The sequence below is a fragment of the Saccostrea cucullata genome, unplaced genomic scaffold, assembly GCF_032062105.1.
Source record: "Saccostrea cucullata isolate Sc308-1 unplaced genomic scaffold, CSIRO_AGI_Scuc_v1 ctg13251, whole genome shotgun sequence".
Classification (NCBI taxonomy): Eukaryota; Metazoa; Mollusca; class Bivalvia; order Ostreida; family Ostreidae; genus Saccostrea; species Saccostrea cuccullata.
The window spans coordinates 1-17,859 of NW_026920901.1; the positions used below are offsets into that span (position 1 = coordinate 1).

The 17,859-nt window shown below is 33.4% G+C and overlaps 3 protein-coding genes across 3 annotated transcripts; 2 read left to right on the top strand and 1 right to left on the bottom strand.

Moving 5' to 3' along the window:
- Nucleotides 1-1,500: 1,500 nt before the first annotated feature.
- On the top strand, nt 1,501-2,305 carry LOC134258621 (C-signal-like; the record flags this gene model as incomplete). Its single annotated transcript, XM_062741171.1, has 2 exons — nt 1,501-1,678; nt 1,937-2,305. Coding segments are annotated over 2 exons (459 nt in total), but the record flags the coding sequence as incomplete, so codon positions are not given.
- Nucleotides 2,306-2,850: 545 nt separating this feature from the next.
- LOC134258622 (26S proteasome non-ATPase regulatory subunit 4-like) lies at nt 2,851-14,046 on the bottom strand. Its single transcript, XM_062741172.1, has 11 exons — nt 13,956-14,046; nt 7,806-7,946; nt 7,254-7,368; nt 6,799-6,885; nt 6,447-6,515; nt 6,133-6,194; nt 5,074-5,227; nt 4,598-4,706; nt 3,935-4,087; nt 3,469-3,545; nt 2,851-3,158 (listed from the first exon to the last, which is right to left on the bottom strand). The coding sequence occupies exons 1-11, from the start codon at nt 13,979-13,981 to the stop codon at nt 2,991-2,993; spliced, it is 1,161 nt and encodes a 386-aa protein (XP_062597156.1). The 5' UTR covers nt 13,982-14,046; the 3' UTR covers nt 2,851-2,990.
- A 1,583-nt stretch (nt 14,047-15,629) lies between these two features.
- LOC134258623 (3'-5' exoribonuclease 1-like) lies at nt 15,630-17,825 on the top strand (the record flags this gene model as incomplete). Its single annotated transcript, XM_062741174.1, has 3 exons — nt 15,630-15,813; nt 17,005-17,215; nt 17,742-17,825. Coding segments are annotated over exons 1-3 (348 nt in total), but the record flags the coding sequence as incomplete, so codon positions are not given.
- Between the last annotated feature and the right edge of the window lie 34 nt (nt 17,826-17,859).

Below are 17,859 nucleotides of genomic sequence, written 5' to 3' on the forward strand. Positions count from 1 at the left end.
TGGTACACTTTAATTGACATATCGCCTTTGTTTTTTGTCGAAATGCTTTGAAATTTAAAACATAGTCATACATTAGGATGCCCTGCAATATGATATACAAAAAATTTCAAGAAATTACGCGCATGCACGTGTGCTGCGATCTGATTGGCTGAAACTTTAAATGACTATATCTCCTTTGTTTTTTGACGAAATGCTTTGAAATTTAAAACATAGTCATACATTAGGATGCCCTGCAATATGATATACAAAAAATTTCAAGAAATTACGCGCATGCACGTGTGCTGCGATCTGATTGGCTGAAACTTTAAATGACTATATCTCCTTTGTTTTTTGACGAAATGCTTTGAAATTTAAAACATAATCATTCATTAGGATATCCTACAATGCCATGTAGAAAAATGATCATGAAATCACGCGCATGCACGTGTGCTGCAATCTGATTGGCTGACACTTGAAATGGCTATAACTCCCTTGTTTTTCAACCAAACAGGATGGGATTCAGAACATAAATAAATATAAGGGACTCCTACAAGAAGGTATGGTCATCATGCACGTGCACGCACGTGCGTGCATTTGGAACGAATGAAATTAGAAATACACTTGAATGAGTGATTTTTAATAATTTTGGACTGAATGCTTTCACAAATAGTATATTACAGGGAATATGGAACTAAAAGGGAGTTGGGGAGCGTTTGGGGAACATCTGTAACGGTTCCCGTTACAATTAGCACTAGTTGTTTTGTGTAGTACGTCACCCAAAAGTGTCATGAGCCTATTTTGTTGCACTATAGGCTTTTCACTCGTCATGTTCACCCATCTCCTTTTCAATTTCAAGCTTCATGTCGATACTTTTTAAAGTAATTAAATAATAATTTAAGAGTTTAAGAGTTAAGATTTAATAAGGATCTGATAGCCTTAAACTTTTTTTTTACCTCTTCCTCTTTTCTTTTTTTATTCTGTCTCTTTTGAAAGGGCATTGGCGTCGGAAGCAAATTAACACGGGGGGGGGAGACTAAGTGTAAGAAAAAAATTTTAGATCTCCAAAAAAAAAAAACTTGACAAGCAAAAAAAAAAAAAAAAGAAAGAAAGAAAGAAGAAAGAAAAAGAAAAGGAAATGTCCATTGTCCAAACACGAAAATCCTTTTTGTGGGGAAGAGGGGTAGGGGTGGGGGAGGGTTCGAACTTCAGTAGCAAAATTATTCCAAAACAGCACCACTTTCCCAATTTTAAACCTACATACACTGCAATTTGTCTGTGGAAAGTGTGTGTGGGGTGGTGGTGGGGGGGGGGGGGGCTAAAACTACGCAGCAATGTTCAATGTTTATATACTAAGTGTATCTTTGGAAAAAAAAGGTACCCCCCCCCCCCCCCGGTTCCCATGCCTATGAAGGGTATATATTGCAGATATGTAAGTGGAATTAAAATAATCCTTGTTTATGAAAAGAATAATCAATGAACACTTTTTGTACGATACTTGTAACACCTTTAAGACTTTTTCAGGATTTGCTTCGCACGCTGCACACGAATGCAGTTGGTCCTTTGATGATGGCTAAGATGTTCAGTCCACTGCTGCTGAATGGCAGTGGTCAGTTTGGTACCTTGTCCTCTGACCCCAAGGCTGCCCACTGTGGCGTCATCGCCAATATGTCTGCCAAAGTCGGCTCCATCACAGATAATGGTAATATAATTCGGAGCTTCCTCGAAAAATACATTATTATGATTATTCAAAGCATGCATCTATGAAATAATATGATGTTCTTTGTAGATTGAAATAACATAATTATATTACAATGTTGATACTTTTCCTACTTCAGGCTTTTACATCTGACTTCATATGTTGATACATATGTATCAAACTATACTATGTTGATACTATCACAACATGCCTACCACCCAGTTATGTTGTATAAATTGATACAATTCTTTATTTCCTCAGGTCTTGGAGGTTGGTACAGCTACAGAATGTCCAAGGCAGCCCTCAATATGGCCACCAAAAACCTCGGTATAGAATTTGGACGAGGCCGGAAGAGAATCATCTGTGTGTCACTTCATCCCGGCACAGTAGATACGGACTTATCTAGACCTTATCATAAAAACGTGCCCAATTTATTCACCACTGAATACTCTGTTAACTGTTTGTTAAAAGTCGTAGATTCATTAACTGTAGAGGACTCCGGAAAATTCTTCACTTATGACAGGACTGTGTTGCCATGTTAAATTTAGTAGTAAAAAGGCCTTACTATCCTCACATATTTTCATTTGTCATATACCAGGTACTTCATATTAAAATGTATTACTGATCTAGTACATGTATTTGTGATTGAAACAAAATCAGCATCATCCTGTTCAGCCTCTTTAATTTGACAAGGGAATCCATCTTCTGGCAGCTACTGTAAATCGCCTTTTCTTTATGAGAACTTTTTCGTGTTCTTACATGTATTTCATGAGACAAGGTGCTCTGACAGGAAAATATAATTCTTATGTGTATGTTTTCCTTAACATTATATAACAGTAGTGACCACAATTTGCTACAATTTCTGAAAACTTTGTCTCACTATTAAAGGTTATAATACAAACAATATAGCATAGCTTGCGGGGCAAAATTGACAGAAAAGACACTTCAACTTGGCAAATCTATAAAAGAATAATAGAAATTTATGTCATTAAGAGTTATTTCTCTTATCCGAGTATCAATGAACCTTAAATCAGATCTTTGCAACGCTCCTAAATTCTGATGGCTGCTTCGCACAGCAGAATTTCAAAGCATATTAACAATGATCTGATTTTTAAAATCAGAATGCAGCCTCAGAGGCATAGTTTAAATAAATAAATATATATACATTAAGACAATTTTCATTTTCTAACTTTCAATATTTTAATGAAAATTATTCAAATGTCAAATATACAAGTATTATGAACAAATGACTGCTCTTTAGCCTCACAAAAAATGACAATACAGAGAAGGATATGGGATTGTACTAAACAGATGTCTATTTAGAATCTTTCTTATTTTGATCGTCTTTTTTACTTCCATCTTTTGTCATAGAACTAACGGCACTTTGTATGGCTTCGTCGTGGGGGTCTACCCCGGGGAGGTTTTCTAACACCTGTTGGAGGAAGGCGGGGTCATTCATCACATCCGAGTAGTCCTCATCCGCCTGTTGTGGTCAAATAGAAAACAACAGATGAGATTAAATAATGGGAAAAAAAAATTAAAATCTTGGTAAAGGTCAAAAGGTCAATCAACCATGATTCAAATGAGCAAGCTGTTATAACATGGCTAATGCAGCCACAACCACTTGGCATGCCTTAAGCTTTGCATGTCCAATTTAATGATATGTTGTAATTGGTGGCAATATTTGATATCTACTACTCATGAAAATTATCATAATTTTACAACTTTCATTTGCATTACACAGTGTTACATGTATGAGTTGAGTAGAGCATATATTATCAATGTTAACATACTGCTTTTTTATCATCAGCTGATTTTTCTTCGCTATCGACATCCATAGGGGCTGGGGTATTTTCAGTTGTCTGGGCAGCTAAAATAATCAAAGGAAAAAAATTAATTTGATATTTATTTGAAAAATTTAAAGCATTTTCTTGTTGATAACTCAATATTCCAAATAACAACCAACCCCACTTTGATTGTGTTAATTTTATTCTCAAATGCTGGTTTATGTTACTATATCAATGGAAATGTTCATCACTGGATAAAATTAAATTTTTTTGTAATTCATCACATTCATTACATGAGTTTTGCTCATTTTGTGTAAGTAAGAAGCCATTAAATTCGACCAGAGTTTGAAAGTTTTGCTCATTTCGTGTAAATTGGAAGACATAAAATTTTACCGAAGTTTGAATTCATCATATCAATTGGATATTAGTTTTGCCCATTTTTTCATATAAGTCAGAAGCCATTAAATTTTACCGGAGTTTGACAGTGACATCTGCATGGCGTACGCTATCTGTTCCTCCTCCGTCATTGAACCAAAGTCTGGTACACTGGGTGTAGGCTGATCTCCAGTCTCCTGCTGTACAGACATCGCCAAGGCCTGCTCCAACATAGCTTCCTCATTGTTCCCTTTATAATCAACAAAATGAATTTAATTTTATTTCTGGCTGGAATGCAGATACAGAGAAGCTAAGGAAGAGGTCTGCGTTCCGGCTTTATAGAGAGAAATTCTAATGTCACTGTTTTGTAAAATTCATACTGATTGGCTAATGCAATGCAGCTTGAGACAGTTAAACAAGCATTTATTACATGGAAAACTTCTGTGACGCCATATTTGTACAACGCAAAACCACATGACGTAATTCTTATCACAAAACTTTCAAAAAATTATTTTTACACACATAAAACAAAAAAAAGCTTGCACTTTTTCATTAGAATGGAAACACCTGTCTTTTTATTTGTAATTTGCAAGAGTTAATGCTTATTTTTACAGTCACAACTTCCATTTCACCAGCTCCCCTTACATGTCACTGCTACAACTCATTAATGGTTACAAATATCAAATGCTTAAACAGTTTTTCTTTAAATATACTAAATTGTACCACATACAATGTAATGATGGATAATGTTAGTGTTTACCTCCTGCTTCTGTCGGCTGAGATGCGGATTCAGTTGGAGCGGCCGGATTAGCCTTCTTAGCTTCGTCCTCCTGTCTGGCTCTCTGCTCCTCCATGGAGACACGTAATGCCTACAAAACATTCACATGGATACATGTAATGCCTACAAAATGTTCAACATTTAGTCTACTTCTCCATAATATCTACAAAATCTTTATCATTTAGTATGAGACTTAACTTTTAATTTATTATAAATAATAATTCTTCAATTTTATTATAAATGGATAATAATTGCAAAGTTGCAGAAAAATACAAATCCAAGAAAGCTTGTCATTTGATTTTCTTTTTTTCTTGTCTTGTATTTACTGGTATGTGGTATTCACCTCTGCACATTTTATTTTAACATTTTCAGTGCAATCTTTCAAAAAAAATGTCAAGAAACGATTTCCCACCGATCTAAAATTAAGAATTTGTATGATTTTGTACAAGTCCTCTCACCAGTGCTAATTCTGGATCTTCGTTTGGATCCACTCCAAATTCGAATCCGACAGCCGAGAGTCCGGCTCCGGAGCCATCCTCTCCCACCAGGACGGGGGAGTTCATCAGAGCCTCGGACAGCATAGGGCCCGGGGGGACCGTCACCAAATGACAGCTGTAAATATCAACAGTTATATTACTATATACAACAGCATAGGGCCTGAGAGGACCGTCACCAAATGACAGCTGTAAATGTCAACATCTATATTATATATACAACAGCAGAGGGTCCGGGGGACCGTTACTAGATGACAGCTGTAAATGTCAACATCTATATAACTGTAAACCAACATCTTTAATTTGCGATTCGTCAGTTTGATATCAATTCTCGATGATTATTTTTCGCGACTGAGGAAATATTCTTTATAAACATGTTGAATAAATGGTTCGCAGTGATTAATATTCGCGATTTAAAGTAAGTCGCAAAACTCGCAGATATTTCTTGCTCACGAATAAAAGTTGGTTTACAGTACTATATACAACAGCTGTAAAGATCAACATTTATATTACTATATACAACAGCTGTAAACGTCAACATTTATTTTACTATATACTTAATAACAGCTGTAAACGTCAACATTAAAGTAAAAAACAGCTAAGAAAACCGCAAAAATTCATTTTTTAAGAAATAAATGTGATCTTTTTCAAACCATGCACTTAACAACATGTAATCCTGTCTGCATGTTTGAAGTAAAAATACTTTCTTTCGGCACTTAAACATGTTAAAGAAGAAACCTCTAAAACTATGACCATGATGACTGCACATATATAAATGCAGGATTAAGAGAAAACAGACTTAAACTAGAAATCTCTACTCTATGATTGTACAAATATGCACGATTAAGAGAGGATAGACTTAAAATATAAACTTCTACCCTATGAGACGACGACTGTACAGATATGTAGGATGAAGAGGGGATAAACTGAGAAATCAGAAAAATTGATACACAGCTCTGTAAATTCAATAGATTGGGAAGTTTCAGCTATGAGTATACATACAATGAAGTAAAGTCTGCCTACCTGTTACCATCTTTTCCATTGATGGTATTGATAAATGTTGTCAGCTTATCTGTATTTAATTGCTGAAAAAAATGCACAATATATGTAGAAATAACTTTAATTTTGAGAATTTGTTTAAAATCAATGCAAAACAAGATATGTAATGCACAATTAAAATTAATTGAATGTCACACTTAATATTTGTAAATTAAGTGTATACCGTTTCATATAATATTTAAAGAAAAATACTACAATACTTTGAACAACAAATGAGTTTTGATTAAATAATGCCTGTGAACTAAATGTCTGGTCTGGTTTCCATAAAAGACTTTTACCTCTTCACCAAAATTAATAATGTCAATGTTGACTTTTTCTTTCTTGAGTTTCTTTGCCAGTTTCACCATCTGAAAATGAATGTAAAGACACTGAAAACCTCTGAAATATCACAGTAAAGTTCCTATATATATATATAAACTTGATGAGAGAAATTCAGAACTAAGTAAAACAAAAAGCATCCTGAACACAAAAAATATTTATAGCCAGGACAATTTAGTTGATCTGGAGAGGACAAATAATTTTTTTTTTTCAAAAATGGCACTTTGTGCACAGTGCTCATCTGATGGGTTTGAAGATGTCTCTTGATATACAACATGACATGTACAATGACCACTGTGGCATTACTCTTACCTCTTTTTCATCATCCTCAATAGGGCTGCCAACAAAGACCACGATTCTCATCTTGTGATTCCTTCCTTGTCTGTGTTTTAGTGCAAGCTACAATAGGACATAATAAAGACATCAGATGAACAGGCATTACTTGTTTGTGCAAGTTACAATAGGACATAATTTCTTATATTTAACATTAAAAAAATCATTTGATAAGTGGCATTTGATGTGCATTTGTTGATGGCATTACTTTTAATTTAAGACCTATTGTTAAATACTAGATACAGTAAAACAAAGTAACTGGGACCTATGAAATTACTTTATTATATCGGATTCCGTAATTTGTTATATCCGTTTATGGAATTCATTAAATTTATATAGCTGGGGATCCAAGATAATTTTGCTATATCCGCAAATTCGCAATATCCTTGCTCGTACTAAACAAGTTTTACTGTACTTATTAATTAAATAATTACATGAGCAACTTTGACTCCAGTGTTGAACTTTATGTTGCCTTTGGGTTGCACTTGATGCAGTTTACTTAGAAGACGGCCTACATCTGTTGTCAAGGTAACCAAGACATCTACAGAACTGAAAAACAAACCATAATTTTAACTTCATCAATATGATCAGGATTTAAAATCTCAATTGTACTTTAAATACAAAATTATTGGGAGTGAAACAGTTCACTGCAGTATTGATTCATTGTGGTTTTATTGTCAGTTTCATTATGTTCATATGCACTATAAAATCTGTTCTCAGTTTGAATCACATTTTCATCAAGTCTGTTATCATGGTTATTGAATTACTAGGGCATTTCCTTCGTAAAAACTCGCTTAAAAGCATGAATTGAATTTTAAAAATGTGACTTATGAACATGATTCAGTTTAGTCAATTTTTCCCTGGAAAAATTATACAAGACATGCATGTTTGAACCTAGTACAATGATCATTAAGTTCATACATACATCAATCACAGTCAGAGAGTTAAATATTCTTTGAAATTCATCAACAAATATAAACATGTACCTCCCCATAGAAATTAGTCCAACATTATTTTCAGGGTTGGAGCGGGTTTTGGAGTGGCACACAAGATTGACAGCATCTTGCTGAGCTTGAAATCGTGTTGGAACAAAGTCTCCATTTCTCATATAATCACTGCTATCAACACTGTGAAAGAAAAGGCAATAATAATTAAAGATTCTTATTTCTTTATGACTTTTTTTATTATAGTTTTCTCGGTAAATCATAAACATGATAAAGGAACTTTGCGAACAACTTTTTTGAAACTATCAGACTCTTTTTGTCAATGCACAACTAAAAAGTCTATAATCATCATTTAAAATTAGCTGCAGAACTGTAGCTCTCTGGTTGAATCTGAACTGACAAACCAGAGAGCCTTAGATCCAAGCATTGTAAAAACCTTCAATTCGCTGCGACACTTTTTAGCTGCATCCTAAGGCCGGAGTTAAAAATATCTTTGTTTCCCCTAACCCGACCCTAAATTCTCATGTTGGGTCGGTAGGTAGGTAAACAATTTTTTTTTGACAGCAGCTTTGAAAATACATTCTAAAATTTCATGGAAAATTACTTTTATAAATAAGAAAAGTGATTCGTGAACAAAATGCTAAGTATTATACATATGCCGTTTAAAAGCAAAATTCATGATTAATTTATTCACAACTGTTAATCAGTTGAACTTGTGAAATATCTCATGCTAGTACATTTATATAATTCAAATAAAAAAAGACCAAATTATCAAATATGCAAAGACCGGTCATCCGAGTATATTTTTTCAAACCTTTCATCAACCTTCAGAGCTTATAGACGATCAATGTACTTTTTTGAGGGCCATGAGATTTGCAGTTGTTCTGGAGCATTTTGCTTTAGAGTTAATAAGTAAGTGGCTAATTTTAAATCGCATGCTCAAATCTCACGCAATGAGGAACGTTGAAAACGGTCCTTCGAAAGGGGCCATAAAAAATTATGTCCAGTGTCGCAGAAGATGCTGGCTCAAAATAGATCCCCTAAGCTCCAAAAGTCACGGCAAAAAGTGCTGAGTACGTCTAAATGTTCAAATGTCGTCCCAACAAACCTCGAAGGGATTAAAAGCAAAGAAACAACCAATTTCTAATTAATGAAGAATAAACTGGACATCTCAGGAAGCTGAATCATGATTTCAAAACTATTTGGAAAGAGTATGTAAACAATATTTTATTTTAATGCAACCCATCCGAATCTACAAATGATAAAAATGCTATATACAGTGTAGTACAGTATGGATAACCATTTACATCCTAGGAGCCATGTGGGCCCCTTATTTCAAAGTTTAGGGGCCCACAATGTGATTTATGGGCCCACACACATCATCAACAAAATATTTGAAAATGCTGCTTTTCTTTTTGTATATATAACACTTATTGTGCAGTACGTTTTTGGGTTTTTTTGACCCCATCAATAAACCACCACATTATTGGTTTCACTCAGAGACGTATAAAAGCTATTATACATCTCTGTTTCACTCTAGGGCATACGTCTAGGTCACGCAAGTGCTTGTATCATATACAAATGTAATAGTTTGCACCAGAGACGTATAATACATCTCTGTTTGCACACTACACCAAAAGTCATGGTTAGCGTAGTGTTAATTATGAAAAAAGGAAGTGGATTATAAAAATACAAACAAAGCACGGTCATGTTCCGGGAACAAGACGCTCGCCAAGTGGGCGATCAAATTTTCATTTCTTCATCGCCCACTTGAAATTTTAATCGCATTGGCGAGTGGGCGAGTGGTTAACCACAACCCTGTCATAGTCACAAAGTTTAACCCATAATTAAAGGCTTGAAGAAAGAATATCTGAATTATATTTATCAGGATGAATGTGCAGACATAAATGAACTGGTTATTAGATCAAAACTCAAATTAAATAAAATACAGTGAAAATGAATAGTGTCTATACTAGGTGAGCCTTACCATGTATTTCGTACCTTTTAAAAATTCAACAGAAATGTTTGTTGTTTAAAAATTTAGTCACTCACATGGAGACGCCAAGACACCTCCGAAACACTCTTAATTAGTCATGGTAAATTTTATCGAATTGTTTCAAAAGTGAAGAATTCTAATCAGCTAAAGGCAAAAGATTGAGACGTTGCCGCTGTTATATGAAGAACCACATCTGGGCGCCATTTTGTTTCCAACAAATGCAATGAAAATCACAATAGAACAATATCGGCCATTCTGATAAAAACTGAATTTTATGAAAGTGTATGTTATAAAACTTGGTTAACAATAAAAATTTTTTGAATCAACTTATTAAAAAAATCTTTTCAGTCGGCGCGATTTAATTGGGTCGGTCTGCATTAGGGGAAACAAAGCTATTTTTAATTTTGGCCTAAGGGTATTATTTTTTTATTATAAGTTTTTCCTCCCTCATAAGCATGCTGCATGGTATCTATAAATTATCAATCAATTATCATATATCTAATATATTTAATGCTGACATAATCATGATACTTTGATAACAGGAGAGGCAAAAAATGTGATGGACCAGACTGGGATTCAAAACCAAGGCCCGCTCTCCCTTAAATTTCCAGTCAGGTGCTCTACCCACTGACTAACTGAGCTGGTCACTGGCAAACAAACCTGTATGACAACCAAATTTCTCCCTCCTTAAAGGTCATATAAACTTAAAAAAGGCTATTTGGCCATTCACCTGTGATGGAAAGTTTTTGAAACTGACATTCCAATACCAGATATGGCTATTCATGTTTGATGACATTTAATATGTATATTGTAAAGTATCACGGGGAGCAATTTATCAGAAAAACTAATTTAGTGGTTGACAGTGGTCAATATTCATCTTCAAAGAACCAAAAAATGTAACAAACAAAAAAAATTCATGGATGAGCACGTTAAAATATATGTATTTTCCGGGTAACCCGAATTAAAATGTACCTGATTTAAAATCACCTGGGAATTACCGAAATACCCCCTAAAACTACCGAAATGCCCCTTGAATTATATTCTAATAGTCATTTTATGATAATTTATGATAAATTTTATTAACGAAACTGTATTTTTTGAACACAAATGTTAAAAATAAGTGTTTGATTGGCTCAAATATTTGTGACCTCTAAGAGTGATAACTCTTGCAACATTGTCTCAGCGGGAAGCATGTTACTGAGTAACAAAACTGTCCGTTATTTTATGATCCCTCTTATTGTTAAAAATGAATGTTTTTTTTTTTTCTTTTCATACATATTTAGGGCTTACTACCAGCTACAAAATAAAAAAAAAAACTTACCTGTCCAGTGCTTTGAAAAGTCGTACTCTTTCTCTTAAATAGCAATAATGTCGGCAAATTTTTGAATGGATAACGGTACGCAGTGGGAGACTTAACCCCTGGGGCTCAGCGTTGTAAAAGAACTACATGCGGTATATTGCATATGTTTGCCCCCACAAAAGTCAAATTTTGAAAACTTCCTGAAATGTGCTGAATTCAATAAATTGTACGAGAAATATAAGTTAACAGAAAATATTATAGTTCTAGAGCAGTGTATTCACAATTTCTGTTTTTATGACGTCACAAACTAGTCCGATTTTATATCCTTTTTCAGAAAGAGGACAAAATGGACAAAATTTCAACAATTTAAGCTTTAGAATTTATAGAGCGCATGTGTGTTCAGGAACAATATTGACATATTTCATTGATATTATCATTCTACACATTATATCAAAATATTAATCCTGAACACATATGCGCTTGGTGACTTTTATTTAAAATATCGACGAAATATGTACATTTTTCTGCAAAATTCATAAAAAACTGAAATTTGCGTCATATTTGTGACGTCATTACGTACATATGACGTCATTACTTATGTTTAAGTATTTAATTAAATATTACTCCATCAAAGTTTGATTTTGGGGGGCAAATGTTGGTTAATACCGCATATAGTTCTTTATACACCAAATAAACAAAGCTATCAAATGCTTATAGCATATTAAACTTAAAATTTTTAATTAATTAATTCAAATTATTCAGCATGTAAATCGACATCATCAAGATAAAAATAATTCTGCTAATATGAATACAGATACTACTAAAGAGTTATCTCTCTTAGATATTAGATAAACGAACCTTTTGAAAGAAAAAAAAAACACATTTGTAAATAATTTTTTTATTCAATTTTTTAAAAATATGTATAATTAAAGCCATATATGGCATATGTACAATGAAAATTTTAAGACTAAAATTATAAGAAGTTATTATTTGTATCATTACTTTTTATAAAGATAGAACTTTTCCATAAATTACAAAATCTAAGTCAATTGCGTTGTAAAGATATCACAATTTAGTTTGGGTTTTCGGAATTTTCTCCGACTCGGAAGAAAATACAAAAGATTTAAATAACACAATAAAGAGAAGATAAAATCGTATTATTAGATGAAACGAGGTGTTCTCCATGTTCAGAATTGTATGAAAAGTCTTAATTTAAATGTATTAACTATATTTCTTTACTTAATTTTGTATTTTTCAAAAATATATTTTTTTGATCAGTTACGCCATATATCAGGTTGGGCACACACCCCAAATGGTCATTTAACCCCCGTTCGGTGGTCAATCGCCCATATCGGCGTCTTTTTAACCTACCAAATGGTGGTCTTTTTTATTCAAATCCAATTTTCATTGAAATAAAGCAAAAGCGCATTTACTTAGGCATTGAGGAATTTTAATTAACATATTCATCGCACATTTAATACAATTTAGTCAATTTTCCATGTGGAATTTCTGTGGAACTTCGTAAAAACGAAACCCACAGCTGTTCGTGACGGCCGAACTATTAGCTCAAACAATACAAAAAATTATTTTGTTGTGTATAGTTCGGTACAAAATACAGTTAAGCAAGAGGTGTTAGTCTCTAGAAGTAGCTTTTCAAACGATCTTTCGATCTGCGTCTATGCAAATCTGTATAAAATCCCATTAAACACGAGCTCCTCGAATCTTATTCGTATGGTGGGCACTTAGTGCTATAATATTCATTTTTCCTACATTTTAATGTAACATTTATTCTTTATTTTCTTTTAGGATGAAGTTACAATTTTTGTGCGACCCTTTGTGGTTTAGTATGCATATCTATGTTGTATCTACTATATTTATTAAATGTTTTTGAATAAAAGATTTACAAAGTGACATTTGCAATTATTCCTGTTTTTATTCCAAGATTATGGTTTTCGAGTGATTATTTTAGCATGAATTCACTGCATATCGCATTTTTATAAAGAATAAAGCCATTGCTTACGAAATAAACTAAATAAAAGCGAATTCTTACCCTTCCTCTCATTTTACTTTTTGAAAATGAACACTTATGGGCCTCCGTAGTTAATTCAGTCTTTTGACCCAAGTTTGGAAAAGATCGTCATTTTTGATTGGTTTAGATAATTGATCGGTTGCCCGGATGACAGAAATATGAAGTGATCAACACGATTGATAGGCTCAACTACGCGCGAGACGGAGGGAATTTTTCTTTTAAAGTTAAAACAGAGAAACATTACATTTGTTTACATAGGTGACGATTTTGTCAATTATTTGAACGACACTGCGCAAAAAAGTCCGCGTTGAAATTTTAATTTTTTTCGTTCAGAGTACAGATAAATATCTATATTTTATTCCCCGTGAGTTGAAATTATGCGCCATTTCACGTCATTCCAGAGAACTGAACAAAACGATTTTTCTCTCCCATTTGGTGGTTAATAAAGACGCCGATATGGGCGAATGACCACCAAACGGGGGTTAAATGACCATTTGGCGGTGTGTGCCCAACCTGTATATGGCTTTAACTCACTACCTTTCATAAAAACCAACGTATTTAAGTTTTAAAGGGGCATTTCGGTAGTTTTAGGGGGCATTTCGGTAATTTCCAGGGGCATTTCGGTAAATCAGGGGCATTTCGGTAATTGGAATAATCTGGTATTTTCCTTATGATGCATTGTTTATCACTCAATTTAGCTTACTCATGACACTGATACAACGGTCACACGTCTTACTTTTTGTCCATTTCTGATCCAATATTTCTATGTATGTATATTATGTTGTCTTTTGAACATTTAGATCGAAACCTCAGATTAAGCAACATCAACAAAAACAAAATAAATGCCCAAAAGTCCACAAAACTTACCAGACAACTGTGCTTTCCAGAACCATTTTTGCCAGTTATGTGAAAGTTGATAAAAATTCTTATTCGGACATAATTGGAAAAAATTCACATTATTCACGACGTTTATGAAATGCTTTATCAATCTATCCTAAAATTGAATTATAATTTATGTGTTAAGAAAAACAAAAATAAATGATGGCCTTTCCCAGTAGCAAATGAAGTTTTTTTTTAGTTTAATGATTTTCCGTAAATTTGTTTTCAGTTCTTTTTATAAAATTATGATTATCGCTTAATACCTTAAAAAAATTAGAATGTATTATTTTTAAAAGAACCACAGTTAGTATATAACGATTTCATGAATTATGGAAGAAATATTATATTTCACACTATTAACTGAAAAATCTCAGGATTAAATGAATGAGTGAATATTTTTAAAAGGATATAAGCGGCATTCAATAGACAGCAAGTTACCATTTATTGTGGGCACCGTAGTCAATTTGCCTTGATTATGGTCCTTTATCATGTATATCAATATTTATTCGTTCCAGAAAATAGATCTGATAATGTCATCGGCTGAAGAAGCGAAAAGCGATATCGCAACAGACTATAAGGTTTGTTCCAGTCACTTGTGCAAGTCCACAAGATCAAGACATGGGAACATACTAAACACCTGATATTTTGACCTGATGAAATAATATCACATAAAATTATCAATTTAAACATTCTGTATCGATTTTTGGGAGACAATTATTGATGATACTATACTAAAATACACTTTTAGTAAATATCACTGAGAATTTTTTCTTTGTATCAAGGTGTTCTTACAAAAACTTGTTGACCTGATATTTTGAATGACCTGATATTTCTAGTAAAGACCTGATATTTTCAGAAATTACTTTCAATGGGAGGTTTAACTTTTAAATGATCTGATTTTTAAAAAAATATTTTAGAAAAATTAAACACTTTCAATGGTTTTGAGACATTGTTGAGCTTGCAGTGCTTGCATGCGCTAATTGATATAAAACCATTGAAAAATGTAGCCTGGTTACAACCTGATACAGCATGTACAATCTGGTTACTTATCATGCTTATTAAGACTATTTCCTGAGTAACTATTATTTGATTTTTTTCATTCATAATTAAGGTACAGAAAGTACTATATGGGTACAAAATCATTATCATTTACATTTTCAGAACTTAATGTTTCATATTAACATGATCATGATCCATGGCTACAAATGGCCACAACAAAATAACCATGAGTGTAAGAATTTTACAAGTATTTTAAAGGGTGAAAGTCAGTTTCTAACCATTAATTATGATAAATAGCCAAAAATTTTGACCTCTGATTGCATACAAATTCAGAAATCTTTTAAAATCTCAAGTCTCTCCAGACTTTCAGTGCAATTCAGGGATATGCTTCTGCTCTTCACATAGTTAGAAATCATCACTTCCATGACCATAAATGTTTTCCAATTACAGTGCTGGTTAGGGAGGATATTTTTGTATACTGTGTGTTTTATATGGCAAATGCAACTTAGCCGACAATAGAAAGGGAATTAAATAATTGTTTTTGCAGAGGGTATACTCCTTGTATCTAAAGAAGTCTGTTGAATTTTGATAACTTGAACTAGTCAATCATCATTAAATTATAAATAATTTCTAAGTTTAATCCACAAATTAATGAATAATGATTTTCTCATTTCAAAATACAGGGTGGAGAAACTCATAAGAAAATTCATAGATTGAAAGCAAAGAGGGATGAGGGAGGAGAAGTAGACCCTGTGTACAAAAAGTTATCAGCAATAAATGGAGAGATTAATCGCATGTCGGTGAAGGAACTACAGGACAAGTTAGCTGAATTAAAACTTGATGCAAGGTATATATGTTATTTTTCATTGTGTCAGTTTAGAAAGCAGTCATTGTAAAAAAAAAAATCATCAGACTATGAGTGTTTGTTATTTAAAGCAATCTGCAGATATCAAAACAAGATGTGTATGTGATATTCTGATGCCTAAGCATGGAGTTTACATTGAGGGTTGTTCAAAGTTTCTTTAAGGAAGTCAAACGTCAAGGTCAAAATTGTGTGAAGGTCTTCTCACATGTCTCACAAGGAATACATCTGTGAAATATTAAAGCCCTAGTACTGGGAACTGTTCCAAAGTTATGGCCAACTTTACAGTTTTTAAAAAAGGGCCAAACTCTAAGGTCAGGGTTGAAAGGTCCAAATTTTTATAAACGTCTAGTCACAATGAAGTATGAAAGCCCTAGCACTAACCTGCTAACTGTTCAGAAGTAATGGCCAAGGTGGGTCAAATCCAAAGGTCAAGGTCAAAAGGTTCAATTTGGTGGTACTGTAAGCAAGGCCTTGTCACTAAGAATACACCTGTGAAATATGAAAGCTGTAGCCCCACCCAATCAAAATTTTATGAAGCCATAAAAAATGTCATGAAAAGGGAAATAGTACATTCTCGAAGTTACATAATTATTAATTAACATCTGAAATTTACACAGCTATCATTCACTGTTGAAATATACACACTGGCAGGACAAGTTTGTGCAAATGTCAATGAGTGTATCGAATATGGAATAACAATATGTCTTATGGCAAAGCGGTTGGGCTTTTAAAAGTCATTGCATCATTGTCAACAACAATTTGAAGTTCCAGATGTTATTCATTTCTTAACCAATGAGAATCTATGCCATTGACAGACACTAATTACATAGTGCCGAAAATGGCACTCCTTACTGAAAGTCTAAGGTTAACTGAGCATTGTACAATTTATCATTGATTTGGCTTAGTACTGGAAATGAGGACACTCTAAAAGGGAAGAAATATCTAAAGTTAGCAAGATTAAATTTAGCATGATTAATTTCTTTGTACATGTTGTGCGTGTAACATGGTGGAAGGTCTAATCCAGATTCTCCTATTCTTTTCCTTTCTTCCTCTCTTTCAATTCTTACTGACAATGCTGCATATTCGTAGCATGTCCTTATTTTACTGAAATGTTGTCTATGTTATTATATTAATTAACCTTGGACTTAATTGACAATGTGGTCTTTATTTTAGAGGTTCCAAAGACATATTACAAAAAAGACTGAAAATGCATTTCAAGCAGAGGAAATTGATGAAAGCTAAAATTAAGCCTCCAGTGGAATGTACATATGATTATGTAATTGTCATCGACTTCGAAGCTACATGCCAAGAGAACAACTACAATTACACCCATGAGATAATTGAATTCCCAGCAGTTTTAGTAGACTGCCACACCAGAGAAATAGTAAGGGCATACTGTTGAATTAGGGGCAAATGTTCATAGGCAAGCAAAATGTTTGTGAGCACACTGTCTCACTTAAAAATAAAGATCTCACAAATAAAAAGTGATTTACAATTTTACAGCAACTATGAGACAGTACAACCCAGACCATATGACCTAAAAGACAATGGGATATTATTATACTGTGAACCAACTTTTATTTGCCACGACTTATTTTTGGTTGGGGGGGGGGGGTTTAACTAGTTTGCGAAGATTAATATTCACTATCAAGCCTTTTTTGGATCAGTCTATTAATAAGAATATAGAGACTTTAAGTACCTGTTTGCGGCGAGAAATTTTCTTGATGACAAGGCTCTCACAAAACTCACAAAAATTTCTCACACATGGAAAAAGTTGGTTAACAGTACATGTAGTTGTTCTTAGGAACAAGAAATGAAGATTTTAGCTTTGTAGCAGGTGATTTTGATTTGCTATTATGCATATGATTGCAAATGTCAACATTAATTCCTTTTTTCTTTTTATTTTAAAGGTTGATGAATTTCATGAATACTGTAAACCTGTTCTTAACCCACGACTAACAGAATTCTGCAGTAGTCTTACTGGAATTTCACAGGTTTGTTAGAAGGCATTTGAGTGTTGTTTATTTT

Coding starts and splice junctions, on each gene's coding strand:
- LOC134258622 (XM_062741172.1), bottom strand. CDS start 13,981: ATGGTTCTGGAAAGCACAGTTGTCTG. Junction 6,195..6,446: donor TTATTAATTTTGGTGAAGAG/GTAAAAGTCTTT, acceptor CATTTTTTTCAG/CAATTAAATACAGATAAGCT. Junction 3,159..3,468: donor CAGCTGATGATAAAAAAGCA/GTATGTTAACAT, acceptor TGACCACAACAG/GCGGATGAGGACTACTCGGA.